Here is a 23,039-nt window from a genome sequence, read left to right as displayed (position 1 = left end):
GTCTTAGTATGAAAAAAAAGGATGTAAAATATCTATTTTTATATTGATTATACATTGAAATGATAATATTTTGGATTATTGTGTTATACAAAATATTGTTAAAGTTAGTTTTACGTTATTCTTTTCACTTTGTTCAAAATTATACATGAGGCTCACATTTGAGGCTCACATTATGTTTCTACTAGATAGCATTGGAACAGAACATGTGTCAGATGTGGGTATTAATCAACCAACTCTTGTCTATTATTGGTTGAGGGCTGCTCCAGAGAAATTAACTCTCTTGTGCTTTGAGTTTGCTGCCAGGACCAGAGGAAAGCACTCAGCAGAGAGTCAGAAGGACTTTCCTTGGAAAGCTGTTGGTGCTGTAAAATAACAGCAAGCACCAAGGAGACATAAGTAGGGCACCAACAGCCACTGCTACAGTTCCTCTTCTACCTCCTTTATTCCTACTCCTGACTTTCAGATTCTGCTTCTACTTCTCATACCCTCTGAATCTATTGCATCTGGAAGTTCAAGGGAACTTTAGGAATCAGACATGTTTGGACTGGAGAAGAGTAGATAGAAGCTATAATCCTTGTTCCAATGAAATTTTATGAAGAAAAGAAACTGGTGTTATTTCCTCTTGAAGATATTGGGCAGTCCGGGGAGGGAGAGAGATATAACTTCACATAGAGAAGGACCACCCCAATCAAACCTCATGTAATGAGATCAAATGCATCAGAATTTAAAGAGTTCCCTGCTGATGGAGCTGCCCAAACTGAGCCTGTCAGTGATTTGTAGGGAATTCTGGCATCAAATGAGAAGTAACACAAAATTAGGGCCTCTGAGATACCTCTTTCACAGTCAGAACACTGTGACTGCCAAAATGAGGAACAAGGAGCTTTTAATCATAGAATTAAGCTCTAGATCCTTCTAATATCTGTTAGAATGAGAAAGAAAAAAGCAATAATTTACTGAATCTTTACTATGGTCCAAGCACTGTATGAAACTTTAGATATGTTATCTGATTTAATCCCCCAAACAAAACTACACGGTAAGAATTATTGCCCCCAGAATTGTAAACTGAGGCTTATAGAAAATGACACTTGCCTAAGGTCAATAATTGATAGAGCTAGAATTGAATTCAGGTCTATTGATTCATGCATTCATTATCAAAGACACATTGAATGGCTACCTTAGGCCATAACCTGTGCATTTAACCACTAGATTTTCCTCATAAAAAGTGGGCTTCATTGAGGGGTTGGCATGCATCTCAATTCTGATAATGAGAGCAAAATATAATATGTGGAAAGTGTATTTTCCAAAGATGGCCACAGCAATATTTTAGGTCTTACATGCTCTATAGAACCACTTCCCATAAGAGATTGAGTCCATTTTCATTTCCTCTTGAATTTTGGCAGGCTCGTGACTATTCCAAAGAATTAGAATTACATGGAGTGATGCAATGGAATGTCTAAGCCTGAGAATACAGTGTCTCCCTTTTTCCAGGAGAAACTCATTTTGGAAGCTGGTTGCCACGCTTTGAGGAAGCCCAGGCCACATAAAGTGGCCATGAACAAGTGTTTTAGGAAGTTGTCCCAACTAATATTTTAGCTGACAGTTGAGATCAATCACTAGCCACACAAGTGAGTGAATCTTCAGATGGTCCCAGCTCCCAGCTGTTGAATCTTCCTGCTGAGCCCTACACCTTGTGAACAGAATGATTAAGTTATCTCTGCTGTGCTCATGAGCATAAGAAGTGGTTGTTTTCAGCTTACTCTAAGTTTTGAGTGCAATTTGTTATATAACTCTATTAATTACAACATCATGTTCCATTTTTACATTGGCTGTCAGGAAACTCAAGGTCAAATTTATTCCTTAAATACAGTAACTCCATTAACCTTAAGTGTTAGCACAACTACTTTTTAATTTTATAACACTGAGCATATATTTCTATTTTATTAATCTTATTTTGTCTTTCTTTGAAAAAATATGAAGTGTATATAAACAACAAAATGATCCCTACTTACCCCCTAATAATAAAAGAATGAATTTAATACCTGAATCTTCTTTCATTTCGACATCCTCTTCTTCTTCATTATTATCGTCTGTTAAAAAATAGGAAAAAATAAAGAAATATTCATATGAAAGTGGGAAACACAAGAACGTTCTAGATGGATTAATTAAAAATTTCAAAGAAAAGGATAACAGATCAGTAGAAAAGAGACTGTTAAAGCACGCATTTCTCTTGTCTTATTATTATCATGCTGAGTTAAGAAGACAGTATACACATTAATGCATAATTTAAAACCTAGAGTTTACATTTCCTTTTTAAAATTGTTATATTTATAACAAACTATATATGCAATCATTTGTTTTACTTATACAAATTATATATGGTCACTTCAGTCATTTCAATTGCTCACAATTAAAAATCACAGACTTTAAATGCCACATATTCTACCTTTGTTAAAGGTCTGCATGCTCACTTCAAGTATCTGAGAAGTATGGACATCATTATTTGGTCATAGACCGACAGGTGTCAAATCCCTGCACTGCACCATGAAAAGTGCTGCTTTGCTGCATTTGGAAATCCCAAACATCACTCATGTGCTTTCAAGTGTCCCACCGGTTGCACCATTCCTATTTAGCTCCCCTTATCTCCCAATATAACCCCTTTTAACTGGAAAAGACATGTGATTCCTCTGCACTACAGATGACATGCTTGCTCTTTTGAACTTCTGAAACACTGTCATCTCTCTCCTTATGCCCCTTACTTCCAGTGCCATGTTCTGAATATCTGTGTCCCCCAATATTTCATATGCTTAATCTTAACCTCCAAGGTGATGGTGATTAGAAGGTGAGGCCTTTGGAAGGTGATTAGATCATAAGGAAAGAACCCTTGTGGATGGGATTAGTGTCTTTATAAAAGAGACCTAAGAGAGACCTCTCACCCCTCCCTCCACGTGCGGACACAGGGAGAAGATGCCTCTCTATGAGGAAGAGGGTCCTCACCAGACACCGAATCTGCCAGCACCTTGATCTTGGACTTCCAGCCTCCAGAACTGTCAGAAATAAATTTCTGTTGTTTATAAGCCACTGAGTCTATGATATTTTGTTACAGCAGCCCAAATGGACTAAAATATCAGCTAGCGCCAAATCTTCTCCTGTTTCTATGTTTGGTCCTCTCTCCTCACATTATTGCAGTACAAATTCAGACTCCCAGTGCCATTTGCCTTAGCTATTTTAGCAGTTTCCTAACTGCTCCTCTCTTTTTCCCTCTCCTGGATCTCACTCCTTTTACACGTGACTGCCAAATCAATCTTAAAATACAGCTCAGATCTGGTTCACAACGGTTCAGTGACTGCCCTCTGCCTAATGAAAAAAGTCTAGACTCTTCCGGTAACGCTCAAGGTCAACGATACCTGGTTCCAAACACTTTTCTCAGTTTCACCTCCTCTGTTACACGCATGCTACCACCTACATGGATGGCAACACTTAACTCTTCTCTGTTCTCTCAAGGTCCCCCTCAGCTTCCTCTACCTGCCTTGGTCCTGCTAGCAATGTCCTTCTCCGTCTCTATTCACCTTCATCCTTCAAGTGCAAGCTTAGGTGCCACAGCGTCTGATTTCCCCAAGTTTGAATGAATCATGTGCTCTTTGATGTACCTTATTTTTACTGCCTTCTTGGTATGGACTTTAACTACACACGGGCTTAGGTTTGCATCCTGGCTTCTCCACCCATCCATCCCCTGGGCATGTGGTCTTGCAGAAGTTACCTGAATCTTCCTGAACTTCAGGTTCATCAGCTATGTAGTGGGATAATAATAATAATGCCTACTACATAGAGCTTTCGTAAGGATTAAATGAGATCATGCCATGTAAAGTACTAGGACAATTACTGAAACATTGTTAAGTGCTAAATATTATCTGTTACTATAATAAAATCACACAGTCTACATGTTAATTTATCTCTCTTTCAAATATCCATCTCCAGATCATAAATTTTGCAAAGATGGAGACCAGGTCTTGTGCTCCTGTATATTTCTTGGCACTTAATGCCATTCATTTTATATACCATAATCAATAAAGAAATATCCACTGAATTAAATTTATATTATTTTCTATGTGTTTTATACATATTAGCTATATCATCCTTTGTAAATAATGGGAAGTCAGTGAAGATTTGCAACTTCTTCCGACATATGTGCTTTGTAATTTAGTCATCCCAGCCAAATTTACTCGGTATGGCCCTCTTCTAAGAATTGATTATCGATGATTAGAGATTTATTAGTCAGTGGAAAGAGAAAATGCTTTTCATTTGAGGTTTTAGAAAGGCAATTCTTGATAACTATAGTTAACTTTTAAAGAAGTAATATTTTTTACCATGGAAATATTTTAGAAACATTGGTGATTTTCTACATAATTTTAAAAATTCATTCTATGAATGCAGTTTTGGAAGGAAGAATACCAGTTTCTTAGAAATACAGCTTTCTAACCAAATCATTACCAAAATGTTACAAAGTAAACTTTGTAGATTCCTCCCTGAACTTAATATCTTTAAATATAATTTTATTTTACAGAACCATCTAAAATCTGTATGACCACAGACTCTCCGGAATCTGAGAGAGAGAGATAAAAAAGAGTCTCTACAGTTTCTGGGGAAAAATAAAGGAAGAGTCGAAGATCCCTTTGCTTGTCACTTAAGTTTCCATTATTCATCTGGCAAACACTCATTGGTTAGCCTATTGTGTATAAGGCTTTATGTTTGGGGCTGTAGAAAATACCAAGATGAATAGAAACTTAAGCAGTTTTTTTTTTTTTTTTAATAATCTTATCAGTAGTAAAGAAACTAAGACATGCAAATACATTCCAACATATGGTAGTCAGTGCTACTAAAAAGGTGTCAGAGGAAGGATTGATGCTTCTAGTTAAGCTACTTGGAAGTCTTCCTGTACGTAGAACATGACATTGAAGCAAATATTTGAACTATATAGACTGTCCCGATAACGTCATCCCCAGAATGACTCCCGTGTGTGGAAGGATCAGGCTTGGGGTTATTATTCATTAATTCATTTCACTCATGCACTGATTTAGTCATACAGTGGTTAAGTGTCTGGCCAGAGTCTGGACTCAGACTGGGTCAGTTTACTTCCAGGACAAAAAACATATAACTATGCAAATCTTGGGTAAGAAGAATACCAGAATACCCTGAAATATAAGGGACCTTCCCCTCACTACCATCTCTCAATCCCTTGTCTCTCCCAAAGCACAGGGTGAAGATTTTCTCCACAGTTTCCTTATCTATCTACAAACAGTAGCCCCAAAAAAGGAACACAATTGCCTTCCATCCTCTCCCTGAAATCTCATTATCTATTGCAGAAAAGAAAGCTGAGAACGTAACCACACCTGGACAGATGTTTTTTACAAGATAATGCCTGCCCCTTGGGCTCATTCAAATTCCAAAGAGAATAATTTAAAAGTTAATTTCTGTCTCCTGGGTCCATTCGTTCTCCCTAATAATCATTTATTGCTCTTCAAAAAATTGTCTACTTTCCCCATCTATCCACTCCCCTATGAAGAAGAATATATAAGCTTCTGCCCAATTTAGCTAGTGGATAATCATTCTCATGTGATTCCCCCATGCTTATGCATGTTAAAATAATTTTGTATGCCTTTTCTGCTATTAACTTGCCTTTTGTCAGCTTATTTTTAGTGAACTTTCAGAGGGCAAAGGGGAAGCTATCTTTTGGCCCACAAATAACACAAAAACCTATATGTCAGTTTCTTCATCTGAAAAATAGGGATAGTAAAATTATCAACTTCTTAGGGTTAGGATTATATGTCAAGTGCTTACATAGAATGAGCATTCAATAAATACTGATTATTGCTATTATTGAGACCACCTTTGCAAAAATTGTGACAATGAGAGAAATCTGACATAGAAAAAGTATGACAATAAAAGAAATCTAACACAGCAGACTCCATCTTGCTTCTACCCTCACAAGCTGTTCTTGTTCATTTCTGGGTATAGCCCAAGCTAACTTTGGAAGGAATTTAGTATGTAGTTTAACCTAAAAGCAAGAATGATAATAACCCTTCTCAAAACTATCCCTTCCTTGTTTGGGGACTGAAGCTGCCTTTGTAAAACTAATGAAAGACTCCAAGGTCATGATTACGAGAGAAGCCTGAATTCTACTAAGGTGTAGGCAGAGTTAAACAATAACCAGCCATTGTTCCAGAGGTCCCAAGATATGTAACCTCTACAATTGCTCTAATAGATGACATCACTATTCTAGAACCTAAGGTTGGCCTTTTGAGATGTTTTTCAGACTTTTGCATTCTGGCAACTGACTGACTCCACCGGGACCTTTGACTCGTGACACAACTGGTCCTGAAGACCCTATCCAGAGGCTGACTCAGTGCATGAGGACAGTTTTCCACACTCCTATGATTTCATTCCCAACCAATCAGCAGCACCCATTCCCTAGACCCCTGCCTGTTAAATTGTCCATAAAACTCCTAGCCTCCAAGCTTTTTGGGAGACTGATTTGAGTAATAAACTTCTGTCCTCTGCTTGGCTAGCCCTGCATTAATTAAACTCTTTCTCTACAGCAATACTGCTGTCTCACTAAATTAGTTTTATCTGAGCAGTGGGCAAGAAGAACCCACTGAGTGATTACCTTGTGATGTCATTCTTATAACTATTTTTGCTAGTTAAATAACCATCTCTTGAGCTCTACCTTGTGCAGCCATTATGAAGATACAGGTTAACAATCTTTTCCCTCAAGGAGCTCACAAAGTGGATGATATAGAGAAGCAAAACTACAGAAGAAGGTAACAGATTATCTGATGTACTTACACAGAGGTTGTATTGGGAAATATACAAGAGCCAGCTAAGTCAGAGAGAAGTTCTATGAAGGCACTCCAGAAGAGGCTAGGCTTCAGCTGAGTCTTAAAGGGTGAGTTAAGGTTATGTAGCGAAAAAGAAAGGCTACAGTAGATGCCCAGATGTGGATGTACTGCCTATACCTCCTTGTTCCTTGACAACTCAGTGCATGGCAGCCCGCCTTTGAGCCACCAGCTCCTGGGTCTCTTTGCCTGAGGGCTCTCTCTGCTTGCTGAATCCCATTCAAGTAATACCAGAGAATTAACACCCTTTAGGGTTCAGCCTTTCTCAAATGATGGCCAATTTGCATATAAGAACCCCAGCTCCCTTGCTTTCCAAGTGGCCTAATTCAAAGCATGTTCTGTACTATCTCCCTGAGTATCCCCACTCCTACTGGGATTGAGCCCCAGTTGTCCCGTGGTAACTGGCTTATAGCTTCACTTCATTGCCTCCTGCTCTTGCTTGTCTCACTTCCCCACCTCCCTGCTGGTGTTTCCTGGGATCATCTTCCCGCCACACCCCCACCACCCCAAAATACTTCTACTTCAGTCCTTGTTTCAGGATCAGCTTCTTGGGGAACAAACAAAGACAAGGGTAATCACACTCCAGCAGAGGGAAAAACATCTGTGAAAACATGTGGATGTGAACCATCAAGATGTTTTTAAGGAAATAAAACTAGCTATGAATGACCAAAGGAAGAGTTATCTGAGAAATTGCAATTAACCCGATCTGTTCTGGCTAGATAATACAGGCCTTCCATACCAGGAGTGACAATTAATTTTATGTGTCAAGGTGACTGGTCCAGAGTGCTCAAACATTTGGTCAAACATTATTCTGAGTGTGTCTGTGAGTGTTTCTGAATGAGATTAAAATTTGAATGGGTACTGAGCAGATTGCCCTCCCTGATGTGAGTGAGCCTCATCCAATCAGTTGAAGGTCTGACTAGAACACAAAGGCTGACCCCTGGAGAGTAAGAGGGAACTCCTCCTGCCTCATTGCCTTTCTAGTAGTTGGACACTGGGTTTTTTTTTTTTTTTTCTGCCTTCAGATTCAAACTGAAACATTAATTCTTCTTGTGTCTCAAGCCTGCCAGCATTCAGACTACAACCACATGGTTGGTTCCACTGGTTCTCAGATCTTTGGACTCAGATTGAAACTATGCCATGAGCTCTCCTGCGTCTCACACTTGCCAACTGCAGATCTTGGGATTTATCCATCTTCATAATCATATGGGTCATTCGCTATGATAAACCTCTTTCCATGTATTTTAATATATGTTCATTTTCTCTGCAAAAACCTGACAAATATACAAGGTTGAAGCATTCTAATATATATTTATATTCTAAATATAAGCATATATTTAGAGTATAGAGTGATTAAACAACTTTAAGCAGAGGAGTGACACACCATCTTTTGAAAGATAACATTTAATGAGAGAAATTTACTGAAAATTATAAAGCACATGCCTTAATATTTTGGAATTATTTGTATTAAAATCAAGCATAGAGTCCTTTTGCTCTACAAAGCACCTAATGTGCCATTACATATTAATGAAATCCACTTTAGTTCAACATTATTCTCTATAATGTGCTTGCTTTAGTCATATTTGTGCAACAAATTGCTAGCAAGAATTTTTCTAACAAAACCGGAAAAAAAAAATATTTAAAAAAGGGATAGCCTATGGAAGTAGGGAGTCATGCCACTCAAAGTTTGAAAGTAGTTAGGGGACTGATGAAGCGTGGGCACAGAGTTGCAGCCCTTTTAAACAGTTCTCCAAGCATCACACTTCTTTGTTAGAGGGCAAAAATGAAATAAAAGGTTTCTACCAAAGAGATAGGAATACTATTTCAAAATAGAGAGCATTCCATCCTAAGGCATTGTTCTGTGTGTTCAGAAATGCCAGTTCCAGAAAATCCCCTTTCCTTCCCAGGCACAGACCATACAGAGGCGAACGGTCCATTTCATCTTATGGGACCTCTTTGATGTTAATTTCATAGTAGGTGCTGTTTTTATTCACTGCATCACCCTGTGTCAGATTACCCCGTTGCATTCTACACAAACACATGAATATGACCGAAGTTTTTATTTTGATCACAAAACATATGTGAAAACCAACTAGTTTCTCATGAATAACCAGTTTTGGTTTAAAAAGCTAGCTTTATATACTTCAGAATCCCCTTCCTAAGGAAATGTCTAACCTACTTTGAGCTCTATAACACTGATTTCACTTTCTTTTACTGGAGACAGAGTTAATGTGAATGATTTTTGTCTTAATCATTATACTTGTCTTCCGAGCAGGTAACTGTCATTTCCCAACAGCAAATAGTCCACACTTCTTTGGAAAGTGAAGTATGCTATGGGTTTTGGAATGACTTCAGGTTTGTCTTACTCCATTACCTAGAGTCACCATAATTAATACAGTCTTTTGGGGAAGTGAAATAAACAAAAACAAGCAAAGAAAACGCCATAGAACTTTATTTAAGGTAGTTGTCAAAGTGTACTCTCTGGACCAGCAGCACCACTATCATCTGGACACTTGTTAGAAATGCAAATTCTCAGGTCCCACTCAAGATCTACTGCATCCAAAGCTCCAGGTAAAGGACCCTCCGGGTGACACTCATGCACATTGAAGTTTGAGAGCCACTCATCCAAAGCACCAGTATTGGTGAGTTGAAGAAGAATCTTTCAAAAAAGCAGGTGTCCATTTTTTTTTTTTTTTTTTTTTTTGATATTTCAACTGAACTAACTTGTGGTGTCGCACTAACACTAACGTGGTAAGAGGTGCCCAAGCCACACGGTTGCTGGGTTTGAGGAAAAGTTATGCTTTTCATAAGATATGTATGCTTTCTTATGTGCTTGAAGTCACTCAGTTACCATGCAGCTAAGTGGCAAGATTATCATGGTCCATGGTCAGGATTCCTAGATTGACTACGAGACGTGAGCAAGAATGGAGACTAGACTCAAGGAGGTCTGCGCATGGCATGAGAAAAGGAGGGTGCTATGAAGGGGAATGTTACCCTTATGAGATATTAAGGCATCCTCTCCACTCCCAAGGGAAAAAAATGGACAGACACCTGAAATAGATCATAAAATTCCCTTATCACATTTTCAGGAACATTCATACATATGGGCAGGTCTGTCAAGGAGAACAATTACGATAATCCTGCTGTGGTTTTATTTCACATGCTTCTAAGTTTCTCTCCCTTAGAGCTTAATTTCTTACCACAGGCTTCTTGTGCACTCTTCATCTTTTTAATATTTCATTACCAGAAGCTTCTAGGAACAATTTGGATTTGCAGAGAAAAGAAATATTATTAGCAAAAATAAAGCTTTGTTTTGGGCTTCTATGTAGTAGGGAAGAGGCCATTATCCTCGTGGCTTCTTGTAGGATTTGACAAAGCAGAAACTTCAGGCAAAGAATGACTGATAAGGGAGAGTCCTCCCTGAGTAGGACTCCTGCCATTAAGCTGAATACTTGGACTCACTGAATCTAACAAATTGCTAAATCTACTTTCTGAAGGTGATTGATAGAGCCAGGAGAAATTTTTAAAAGAAAGGAAATTTTTTTTTTCCTTCAACTGATCCTCGGCCAAAATGAGCACTCAAATCTAATTACTTTATAAATCAAACAATAAATAAAAGGCACTGGTTAGAAAACTGTCTGGTGCTGCTGCTTCTGGCTTGCCCAACTGGGCACATGATAGCATCAGTTACTGAGATAGGGGATTTAGGAAGAGGAGGATTGAGGAGTGGAGAAACAGATTCTGCATATAATTTTGGATGTGTTCAATTGAAGACACCTGAGAGACTCCCAGCTGGAGACGGACGTGTGCAAGCAAGTATACAAGAGAGGGCCGGGCCGGACACAGATGACTGTCAGGAAGACAAGATGGCAGAGCAGTCGCCAGGATAAAGAGTGCCCAGTCCAAGGTGAGAAGGGCTCTAAAGGGTCATATGGAATCATGTGATCAAATATGCAATGGTTTCAGTTCCCACGCTCAAGCCATCAAAAAGGTTCTAATAACCTCAACAAGGATGGTTGCAGTGGGAAGGTAGAGATAGTCACATGATTGCTGTGGATTATGGAATGACCAGCAAGTGAGGGAGACAGACAACTCTTTGAAAGACATGTGGCTGACAATAAAAGTCAGGTCCATACATAAAGTGGAATATAGTTTATAGAAATTTTAGTTTCCCCGTTGTTTATTTTTGTCTTTATTCTTACTTCTGTGCCTTCTTAAGAATTATTTTATTTCTATATTATTCCTCAAAGACTTTTTTCCCCCTGTATTTGCCTCGGTGTTTTCAACTAAAGAACCAAAACCCAGTCTACCCAGAATGTTTGAAAGGTCTTTCAAAAGCACCCTGCAGGGGTCTCTATAAAGATGAATACAACATCCTCCCTCCCTTCTCCAACTAGCATTTAGTTGTGTCTGTTTTACCAGAACTTCCTAATGAGATCAAACTCTGCTTAGTCAAGGCTCATGTTCCCAGGTCTTCATTTGTTCTGCTGTTTATCAGCATTTGCTACACTCAATGCACACTCCCCTCCGTTGGAAGGGACAGATTGCTTTCTGTCTATGCCGGCTGCTTGTTCCTGCATTCAGGTTGCTTGGTTACAGCAACACTTCACTGGATTTTCATTGAAGGCAAAATGTGTTTGTAGCTTTTGAGGCCCATCAAGTGGAAATGGTTAGCACCTATTTCCTAAGAAGGCAGTTAACCCATTTATGTAACTTTATAGAGAGCATGTCTTGTAGAATTATAAACATCAATGTGATCTGCACATTAAAAGTACACAAATGTGCTATGTACTTGTAAACACTCATAATTAAAGAAAATACTGAATTCTTTTACTCTAGTTGTTCTCTACATTGAATGTATCATTTGGGGGAAAAATGTACAATTCAGACTGGGTAAGAAGTTTTTCTTGTGTTTCTTTTACTTATTCATAGATGACTGGTATATTACTTTTCTATTACCTTTGTAACATATCTCTACTAACAACACAAAGTTATTATCTTACAATTCCAAAGGTTGGAAGTCCCACATGGGTTTAACTAGACTAAAATCAACATATCATCTAGACTGCTTTCCTCTCTGGGGATTCCAGGAAAGAATCTGTTTCCTAGCTTTTCCAGCTTCTAGAGATGCCCATGTTCCCTAGCTCATGGCCCTCTTCCTCCATCTTCAAAGCCAGCAATGGTGCATCTCTCTGAACATTCTTCCACAGTCACAGCTCCTTCTGGCTTCCCTCTTCTGCTTTCCTCTTTCAATTTTAAGAACTCTCTTGATGACATTGACCCCAACCTTATAATCAATCCAAAATAACATTCCTATTTTGTGGTTTGCTAACTGCAAACCTAACTCCACCAGCAATCTTATTTTTCCCTTTGCAATGCCACCTAACATATTCACGGGGTCTGGGGTTTAGACTGTAGACATCTTTGTGGGGGACATTTTCTGCCTGCTACATTTGGTAAATCAGGAAGCAGATTGCTTTGTATAAAAAGTGTCTGAAACATATTTAAAAATGCTCATCATCGCTGGTCATCAGAGAAATGCAAATCAAAACCACAATGAGATACCATCTCATGCCAGTTAGAATGGCGATCATTAAAATGTCAGGGAACAACAGATGCTGGAGAAGATGTGGAGAAATATGAACGCTTTTACACTGTTGGTGGGAGTGTAAATTAGTTCAACCAATGTGGAAGGCAGTGTGGCGATTCCTCAAGGATCTAGAACTAGAAATACCATTTGACCCAGCAATCCCATTACTGGGTATATACCCAAAGGATTATAAATCATGCTACTATAAAGACATATGCACACATATGTTTATTGCAGCACTATCCACAATCGCAAAGACTTGGAACTAACCCAAATGTCCATCAATGACAGACTGGATTAAGAAAATGTGGCACATATACACAATGAAATACTATGCCGCCATAAAAAAGGATGAGTTCATGTCCTTTGCAGTGACATGGATGAAGCTGAAAACCATCATTCTCAGCAAAATATCACAAGGACAGAAAACCAAACACCGCATGTTCTCACTCGTAAGTGGGAGTTGAACAAGGAGAACACATGGACACAGGGAGGGGAACATCGTGTACCAGGGCCTGTTGGGGGGTGGGGGTCTAGGGGAGGGATAGCGTTAGGAGAAATACCTAAGGTAAATGATGGGTGCAGCAAGCCAACATGGCACATGTATACCCATGTAACAAACCTGCACATTGTGCACATGTACCCTAGAACTTAAAAGTGTAATAAATAAATAAATAAATAAATAAATAAATGTCTGAAGAGGAGAACTAAAAACAATCTAATTAGAAATAAAATGTTTTTCTGTGAGGTGAAGTCCATAGGCTTAAAATCAAGGTCATTTTTGAGTTTTTGGTTTAACCCCACTCTTTCATTAAAAAGGGTTTCTTCTTTTCTTTCTATTTTTAAACCTTCAGATTTTTCATCCTTTCATTTTCCCTTTTCTCCTTCCTTCCTTCTTTCTTTTTTATATATTTTTAAATCCTGTCTTTCTACCTTTTCTCACTGTTTTGGTTATAAAAGAATATCACAAAGACAAATGACAAACTTGGAAACCACTTGCAACATATATTTGAAAGATTAGTAACCTTAATATACAAAGAGTTCTTATAAATCAATAAGAAAAAGATGACATAAAAATATACAAGGGTTACAATCAGCAATTTTGTATAAGAAATTTAGATAAATAACTGGAAAAATGTTAAACTATATTAGTAATAAGATAAATGAATGTTGTTACACATTAATTACCTTTTTTTCATGTATAAAAGTGCTAACATCAAAACAGTAAGATGTAACCCACTGAGAAGTGTAGGAAAATAATAAACTCTCATATACCACTCATGGGAATGTAAACTCAGGTTGCTTAATGCTAGGCTCGGGCATTTATATTTCTGTCCCTGTGAATGGTAATCCCTGTAACTTGTATATAGTACATGACACTCAACTGTAGTGCTGCAAACACAGTGAACAATATGACAATTACTAGCAAAAGTGTCTTGGTTTTGCACATATTTTGAAAAAGTGATTCCACTTTTAGAAAAGTATTTTAAAAAATGAGGATGATGCCAATATTTAACTACAAAGATGATTTTTAAAAATTATTATTTATAAGCAAATAGAGAAATAATTTACAGAAACAATTCCTAAGTTCTATAGTACAGTTTTGAGTAAACTTTGGGTCTATTAAAATTAAGTTATGGAAGAAGTCATAATGATGTGAAAAATATGTTCATTATTTATGTTAAATGATATACAGCAAGTTATAAGACTAATTTCTCGCTGTTTGCATTTTCCATTTCTAAAGATCAGAAGGATAAGCAACAATTTGTAATTCATCTCCAGATTACAGGCCAGAAAATAGTTTGTATTTTTTTCTTTTTGCTTATCTGTTTTTCACTATAAACGTGTCTTACTTTTGTGATAAGAAGTTTTACATATTTTTCAAAGATGATCACAAAAGTTGAACTACTTACTTTTAAAATTGTAACAAGAAATAAACATGGATATTTAAAAATGTATGATGCTTGGTGTACATATCTATTGGATTTTCATTGATATTACTATTCCTTATATTTGGAATTGGTACATTAGTATGTTTGCACATGACAAAACTGAAGCAGAAAAAGGTTAAACAACATGCACAAAGCCACACAGTGTTAAGGTGGCTGTGACAAGATTAGAGACCATTTCTTACAATAACAAACCTAGCACTTGTTCCCCTTTACCATAGATGCTTTTGTCTCTGTTGACCTCATTGTTAGACAATTGCTACCTTTTTCAGAAATTCACCACCCCTCTCTTTAAGCTTCTATCTTCCAATCATTATTCCGACATAGCAAGAGGAAAAAAGACCTTCGCAGCTCATGACACCATGTGCTTCATTATTATTCTTGGAAAACTGAAGACCAGAGAGGAGAAGAGAAGAGGAAGGAAAGAGGACATGTGGATATACCATATGATTGGAGGAACTCTAGCTTTTCAGGAGCTCTAGTCCTACTAATGCAAATGGATAATATGTGGCTTTTTTAGCAGACAAGTAGCTTCAAACAATTGTCCATGTTTTCAGGATTGCTAAGGGAAGAAGCATTATACAGTGGAAAGGATTTGAGCTCAGACATACCCAACTATGTGACTCTGGCCAATTTACTGACTTTTCTTTAGCCTTTGTTCACTACTATCTCAATAAAAGAAGATGATGAATCCATGGCATGGGTGTTGTTGAAAGGGCAGTCTCTTAAGTCATAAACTGAGTTAATCCTTCTTAAATATGGAATCTATCCTATTTCACATTCAAGGACTTACTCTTAAGTCCAATCGCATAATACATTAGCAAGAGCGTCAAAATTTCTCAGTCAGGGCTTCACAAATTGGATATAAGCATCGTACTTTACTTCACAATTTTTTCCAATCTGAATTGCCATTCTCCCTCTGTGTTGCTTACCCAACACCAGACGTGAACTTCTCTACCCTTGTTCATTCCTTAAAGATCACTGGAAGTACCACATTCTTCATGAAAACTGTCCCAATAAATCTAGTCCTCATACATATTTGCCTCTGAATTCCTAGGTGCTATGACTGTATCAGTGTTATACTTGACTATTTGCTAATATTGTTTTCCAACTGTTCTACATGACATGTGCCCTTCACGACTATTACAAGAATAATATCTTAAATGTAGCAGCCTTGGGAACAGAGTAGGCATATAATAAATATGTAGCAACTGATGAAAAGAGAATGAATGATAATGAATGAGATAAACTTATAAAATCAGTGTAAAGGGAGGATGCAGAATACATAATGTGAGTACTTTCTCTTGTTTGCTTTTAAAGATCTAAGATTTTTAAAAGTGAAATTCAGGAAAAATTGTAAATACTGCCTGGGTAAAATTTTAAAGTGTTGTGCCCATTTATCGGAGAAGTAATTTTTAATTTTTGAGAATTTTAAATGTTAATTTTTTATTTTTATTTATTATTTATTTATTTATTTTTGAGATGGAGTCTCGTTCTGTCACCCAGACTGGAGTGCAATGGTGTGATCTTGGCTCACTGCAACCTCCACCTCTCGGGTTCAAGCAATTCTCCTGCCTCAGCATCCCAAGTAGCTGGGACTACAGACGCCCGCCACCACGCCTGGCCAATTTTTGTACTTTTAGTAGAGACTGGGTTTCACCATATTGCCAGGCTGGTCTCAAACTCCTGACCTTATGATCCACCTACCTCGGCATCCCAAAGTGCTGGGATTACAGGTGTGAGCCACTATGCCCGGCCACGTTTTGAAAATTTTGATAAATACGTAAAAAGCAGTGCTATACCCTTGTCTAGCTGTGTTAACAACACTTAGAGTTTCTAGGAAAAACTGACTTTTTACCTGAAACTTTGGTTAAGTATTCTCTCTGTCTTAATCTGTTTTGTGCTGCCACAGACTACCCTAGACTAGGTGATATATAATGAATAGAAATGTATTGGCTCACAATTTTGGAGACCGAGGAGCCAAATATCAAAGTGCTGGCATCTGGTGAAGGTCTTTCTGCTAGATCATCACATGGTGGAAGACATCACAAAGTGGAAGGCAAAGGGCAAGAGGCTGAACTCACCATTTTATAATGACACCAGTCCCTCCCATGAGGCTAGAGCTGTCATGGCCTGTCACTCTCGAAGGTCTTACCTCTTAAAACTGTTACAATGGCAATTAAATTTCAACATGAGTTTTGGAGGAGATACACATTCCAACCATAGCAGTTTCAGTCTAGGCTCATGGTACGTTTTTATTTACATTAATAAACACCTACGATATATTTAGAATTTTTCCAGATAATTCTGAAAGGGCAATGGAATATTAGGAATAGTATCTGTTCTCCACAAACTTATTTTTTCATTGATGAGACCAAGATAAAAAGGTCAGACAATAATAATAATATAAAACCCAACTAAACCTGCCTTGCAGGAGTGTGTGTAATTTAGACAGAAATAAACGGCAGAAATTCATGATTGGGAAAATAAATGAAAGACATATTCATATCAATAACATTTATTACATGTTTGGAAGACTATAAGCAGGTCAAAATAAGTGAAATGTGGTTGAGAAGTTTCTTGATTTGTTTTGTTTAAAAATTATAGGCATGCCTTTAAGATACTAAAAATTATTATCAAAATATGAGTTTGGAATTTTCTTTATCATGATTATGCAAAGCTAGACTTTCCCAGCACTATCTATATCTAAGAAGGTAAAATGCATGTGACCTAAATGTGTTTACATACTCAAGTGAAGTGAATTAATAACATGTCTGCCAATATTTGAGAAATAAAATGTATGCACTTTAGCTAGACATTGAAATATGTTAAATATTCAAGAAGTTCCCAAGATATAATTCTCAAACTTGACTTAGGGGTTTACTTTACCATCCACATGCTTTTATGTTATATATAATACAAAAAGAAAATCTGTATTTAAGACCAAGAAACATCTCCAGTAAAGTTTATAATTTATAAACTTATAATTCCTAGGGATTCAGTTTACCTAGTTCTAACTATGAAACACTTGTTATTCATGTTATATGTCTACTATTTTGCAAGCTCATTTTTAAGGCATTCAAACTTCTTGCAATTTTATAAGGTTTATTATTTTATGTTGTACCAGATAGATGCCCCAAATATTAGTAGGTCAAATAGCTCATTTTTGTTTTATTTTGTTTTGAGACAGAATCTCCCTCTGTTGCCCAGGCTGGAGTGCAATGGCGCGATCTCGGCTCACTGCAACCTCCACCTCCCAGGTTCACACCTTTCTCCTGCTTCAGCCTCCCGAGTAGCTGGGACTACAGGCGCCCGCCACTGCACCCGGCTAATTTTTTGTATCTTTAGTAGAGATGGGTTTCACCATGTTAGCCAGGCTGGTCTTGATCTCCTGACCTCGTGATCTGCCTGCCGCAGCCTCCCAAAGTGCTGGGATTACAGGCATAAGCCGCTGTGCCTGGCCCCAAATAGCTCATTATTTTACTATTTATATCAAGAACATTGGGAATGTTTTAGCCTTTTTTCTACTAATTTTTTAAACATAGTTTTAAAATTATTTTCATAGACATAAATAGAATTTTTCATCTTAAATACAAACTTCCTCTTATAAACAGGTGTCAGGTTTAGGATGAGCACATGCATATCCTGAAATTGATTTTCCTATCTTATTAGCTTTCCCAGCATTGCTATATATATATATGTTAATCACATTTAAGTAAAGTTGACATGGGTATTGTGTATATGTTATATAAATTTCAAAGCTGGAAACAAAATTGACAAATGTAATTGTTTTTATGGTTAAAAAACTAAAGAGATTAGAGCTGGGCATAATGGTTTACACCTATAATCCCAAAGACTTGGAAAACTGAGGCAGGAGAATTACTTGAGCCCAGGAGTTCAAGACAAGCCTGGGCAACATGGTGAGACCATGTTTCTAAAGAACAAACAAACAAATAAAATTAGCTGGGCATGTGGGGGTGTGCCTGTAGTCTCAGCCACTCAGGAGGTTGAAACAGGAGGATTTCTTGAGCCCCAGGAGTTCGAGGCTGCAGTGAGCTATGATCAGTACCATTGTGTTACTGCACTCCAGTCTAGATGACAGAGTACAACCCTGACTCTGAAAAACAAATTTAAAAAAGATTAGTTGGTAGGTTTTTCAGTCATAGGTGATTTCACTGTGACCAGTTACTATGCAGATAATAAGGGATTGAAGGTATTTAAAGTTAAAACATATTTTGTGAGCTCACAAAGTAAGTTTATCAACCAATGGTCACCAAACTAATGATAAAAAAATGAAAAGTATTAGCCAAAGAAGCAATGAACCTTGCTTAAGGTATATAAAGAAAATAGTAAGTGAATTTGTTCCTTATTGCTCTGTATACTAGCCGTTAGTTCTACACTTCTACTAGATATAGAAAACCTATGTAATGATCATATTTTCTGAGATTATTACTATAGATTCATGAGCAGTAATAGATAAATGATACCAGGAGTGGGGTGGTGCCAGGAGGACCTGAAGAGTAGGGGCTGGGTGGCAGGCATATGTGGCTAACGAAGGTCAAAATATAGAAATCTGTGGGTACAGAGTGAATGGAGAGGGTACAAAACCAGAAGTCTGGACTAGGAGGGTCATAAATTCAGGAAGCCAGAGGCCAGGCTGAGGGTACATGTTCCAAATCCAGCTTGACAGTTACTTATGGGTAAAGCATTAGCAGTCAAAACACTGTAAAATAACCCCAATCCAAAGGCAAAGACTGCCGCGATGGCCTGAGTGGTAAGAGACAGTACTAGTAGACGGAGCCTCTCGACCTCTGCACTATTGCCATTTGATGCTGAATAATTATCTGTTGGAGAGTTGTGGAGGGTGTTATACTGTGCATTGTGGAATGCTTAGCAGCATCCCTGGCCTCTAATCACTAGAGGACAGTAACCTCTCCCCTCCTTCAGTTGTGAAAAACAAAAATGCCTCAGAATGTCCCCAGGAGGGCAAAATTGCTCCTAGTTGAGAATCAGTGCAGTAAACAAAGGCTGGTTTTCCCTAAAGGGAGGAGGGGAAGAGGGTTTACCATGATATGTCTCAAGCTTAAACAAGAGTCTTTAATATCATTATAAACCATATGTTCTTTATTGTTATTAGGAGGAAAGTTCACATCTTCAACTTCTCTAGTAGGACTAAGACTCTAGCAAAAAAAAAATGACTTCCACATTCTAGATCGGGAATTGTCTTTTCTTCTCTTTTCTTAATTTTTTACATCTTGTGAAAACTGCACACAATAAATTCTACACACTGAAAAAATACAAGCCTTTTTATGTAAAGAACAAAGAGATTTCTGAGTTGAATCATACAAATATTATTTGCTGTAGGCCATGTAATGGTGCACTGTAAGTATAAATTATTTGCAACCAAAGTGTATGATAATTCCATAAAGCTGCCACACTCTACTTTCAAATAATACTTCTGGAAGGAAAAAGTCAAATGTGCTTTACCCCACAGCCAGATATAAAACTGTTCAAAAAAAATTTGTTGCTGGTTTCTTTCCCTGGAGTTTCTTAATGCATTTCTACAATGGGCAATATTATGTGCTGGACTGTGCCCTGTGAATTTTTATGTTGAAGGCCTAACCCTCATATCTTAGAATGTGACTGCATTTGGAGATAGGACCTTTAAGAGCTAATTAAATTAAAATAAGGTACTTAGAGTAGGTCCTAATCCCATTTGACTGGCATCCTTATACAAAGAGAAAGATACAGCACAAATGACTCAGAGGGAAGGTCATTTGAAAGTACAGCGAGAAGACAGCCATCTACAAGCCAAGGAGCGAGGCCTCAGAAGAAATTAATCTTGCCTCCCCTTGGCCTTGAACTTCTAGCCTTCAGAATAATCAGAAAACGTGTTTCTGTAGTTTAAGTCACCCGCTCTGTGGTACTTTGTTTTTGGAGACCTGGCAAACTAATATAAGCAATTTTCCATCTTCTCCTGTAGATGTGCTATAAAGGCCTTTGGGCTTCTCCTTCCCCACTTACCTGCTCATCTGCAGGTAACAGCACCACAGTACTTCTATGATGTGAATGGAATTCAATTTCGAGATGAATGATAAAAGTACTAATTTAACTCACATTAGAAAAGTTTCCATGAAGGTATTTATAGGTACTAGAAGAAAGAGAAGTGTGGTACCTCTGAAAAATGATGGGCAGCAGATGAAATGGGACTTTCCCAATAATCCAAATACAGCCTGGAAGTTGATCTCAGCCTTCTCTAAAGATGCTCTGAGAAAACGAACCTATTATCACTTTGGCAATGACAGATGCCATTCTCAGTTTTAAAATACAGCTCTGTTGCTTCCTAGCTGAATCCTCGTTTTTCATGCCTAAAACATAGGGTATCATAAATTTGTTTAATATGGTTGCTGCCTTGGCATCCATTTTTTTTTCTTTTTTTCCTTTTGGTTTTAAAATCTCTACAATATTTATTTACCTATTTATTTATTTATATTTTTTATAGATGGGGTCTTGCTTTGTCACCCAGGCTGGAGTTCAGCAGTGCAGTCAGAGCCAACTGTGCCTCAAACCCCTGAGCTCAAGTGATTCTCCCACCTCAGCCTCCTGAGTAGCTGGGACTACAGGCATGCACCACCACTCCCAGCTAATTTGTACTTTTATTTTTATTTTTTGTAGAGACAAGTTCTTACTGTGTTGCCCAGGCTAGCCTCACATTCCTGGATTCAAGCAATCCTCCTTCTACAAGTATGAGTCACTGTGTGCCTGGCCAGCATCCATTCTTAGGCCTAACATAAGTTGTTTGAAACCCAGTTGTATCCTGTCACCTTTGGCCTACTAAAACTTCCCTCCCTGTGTGATTGTTCGTGATATGTTCCACTTGTTCCTCATCCAGCTGACCCCAAACCCAATACACTCCACAACTGCTGATCATGGTAAAAATCTAATAGTGTCAGAATCATCAAAGTAAGTTCCTGCTTCCTGAGTGTTTTCTTTAAACCAGCCAATCCACAACCCTCATGGGAAAACCTAAGGGGTGGTGCACACGGACCTAATAAAGACAGTCCCCAGGTGCTCGCTCTCTCTTGCTTCCCACTTGCTGGCTGGGCTCCCTGCCACCTCCAGGCTTCCTGTTGGTCTCCTGTGGGCATCCCTCACCTGTCTACCTGTGAGTAATAAATGCCTTCTGTTTTGGGCATTTTAGTTCTACTTCCTCACTGTGTCTCCCCTGACACACATATCCTAACTTTTCCCCCAACCCTTTTCAAAGCTCTCCTGGAGAGTGGCTATCCTGGCTTACGGCCATTCTCAAGAGAGAGAAACCATAAGACCAAATTAGAAAAAACCCTAACGATGGAACCACAGCACAGGGTTAATACAGTGCCTCCTTTCTTAGAGTGATCATGAAGATGAATGATTTACCCATGTAAAGAAAGGAACGCTGTGGCTGGCTAATCGAAAGCAATTAAAAAATGTTTGCATTATTAGTAACCATTATTATTATGTTATTTAATATATTAATTATGATTATTAACCATTATTATATTTAAAGATCATATAGTTATGAATTAAACACAAGTTCAAATTAATGACAGGTAAAGTATATTATCTATATTAGTAGTCACATTCCATTATACATCACCCTTATTTCATGTTGCATATTCAGAATTTTCAAATACCTAATGCTTCAACATTGCAGAAATACTCCACAATTTTTGAGGATTTTTACATTTAGTTTAAAATGTACTTACTATTTTAAATATGGACTGACAATAATTTCCTGAGCACTGTGTGTTTCAAAGCATTGATGTGAGATTGAGGATGATTTTATTATTTCACTTGCTCATGTACTGCAATGCATTTTAAAATTTATTTAAAGTAGCAATTTTTCAAACAATAATTTGTTTGCATAATTATTAACATATTACACTCCTAAAACTGTCTCATTTCTTTTAAATTTGCAGTGTGCTTTTTGGCTCTGCATCATTGGAAATACCTGCTGATAGAAACTCTATCGATAGATCATAATTATGCAATAATTTTTTATCTTATGTTAGTATAGCTTCCTGCAGACATTTTTTAGAAGACATGAGAATGAATATGATGTCATTATTTCCGAACATCTCAAGGAGTCTAAAATTTATAACATCTTATCAATTATGATGTAATACTGACGAGACATGAGAATATTTGCTTCATACATCATAGGAAGTCACATTTAAAACTATAATTAACATTTACTTTTAATAATACTTAAAAATACAGGCACCAATCAGCTCAACACTGTTATAAAGCAAATCAAAAGGAAAAATGGAACAAGGACATTGAAACAAAAAAAGTCATCAGATTACAGCAAGCAAAATTTATTTAATTCAACTCGTCTCAACAACTACTTATTAAATAGCTGTTAAGTGCGTCCACTCTGAAGAACACTGAGATGCTTGAAGAAAATGAAGAAAGGAGAAAGAAGGAGAAGGGGGAGGAGGGGGAAGAGAAAGAAGAGGAGGAGAAAAAGATTATAACCACAGTCCAGTTCTTTATCACATGGGAATCTGAGGAATTTATATTATGTTTCAGTTCGAGAAATACTTTAGTTAAAACCTTAAATTAAAT

At 37.5% G+C, this 23,039-nt stretch overlaps 1 protein-coding gene across 4 annotated transcripts in view; it reads right to left on the bottom strand.

Moving 5' to 3' along the window:
• The window catches only part of MACROD2 (MACRO domain containing 2), a 2,135,582-nt gene that overhangs the window by 174,867 nt on the left and 1,937,676 nt on the right, over positions 1–23,039 (bottom strand). For all 4 annotated transcript variants that reach the window (XM_011962618.1, XM_011962604.1, XM_011962612.1 and 1 more), the window contains one exon: positions 2,040–2,087. In XM_011962618.1, the coding sequence (XP_011818008.1) occupies positions 2,040–2,087 (48 nt within the window). The remainder of the gene's footprint in view (positions 1–2,039; positions 2,088–23,039) is intronic.

This window comes from Colobus angolensis, unplaced genomic scaffold (genome assembly GCF_000951035.1).
Source record: "Colobus angolensis palliatus isolate OR3802 unplaced genomic scaffold, Cang.pa_1.0 Scaffold117, whole genome shotgun sequence".
NCBI classification, from domain to species: Eukaryota; Metazoa; Chordata; class Mammalia; order Primates; family Cercopithecidae; genus Colobus; species Colobus angolensis.
The sequence above is the reverse complement of the archived record's forward strand: the minus strand, read 5'-3'. Positions and strand labels throughout refer to the sequence as shown.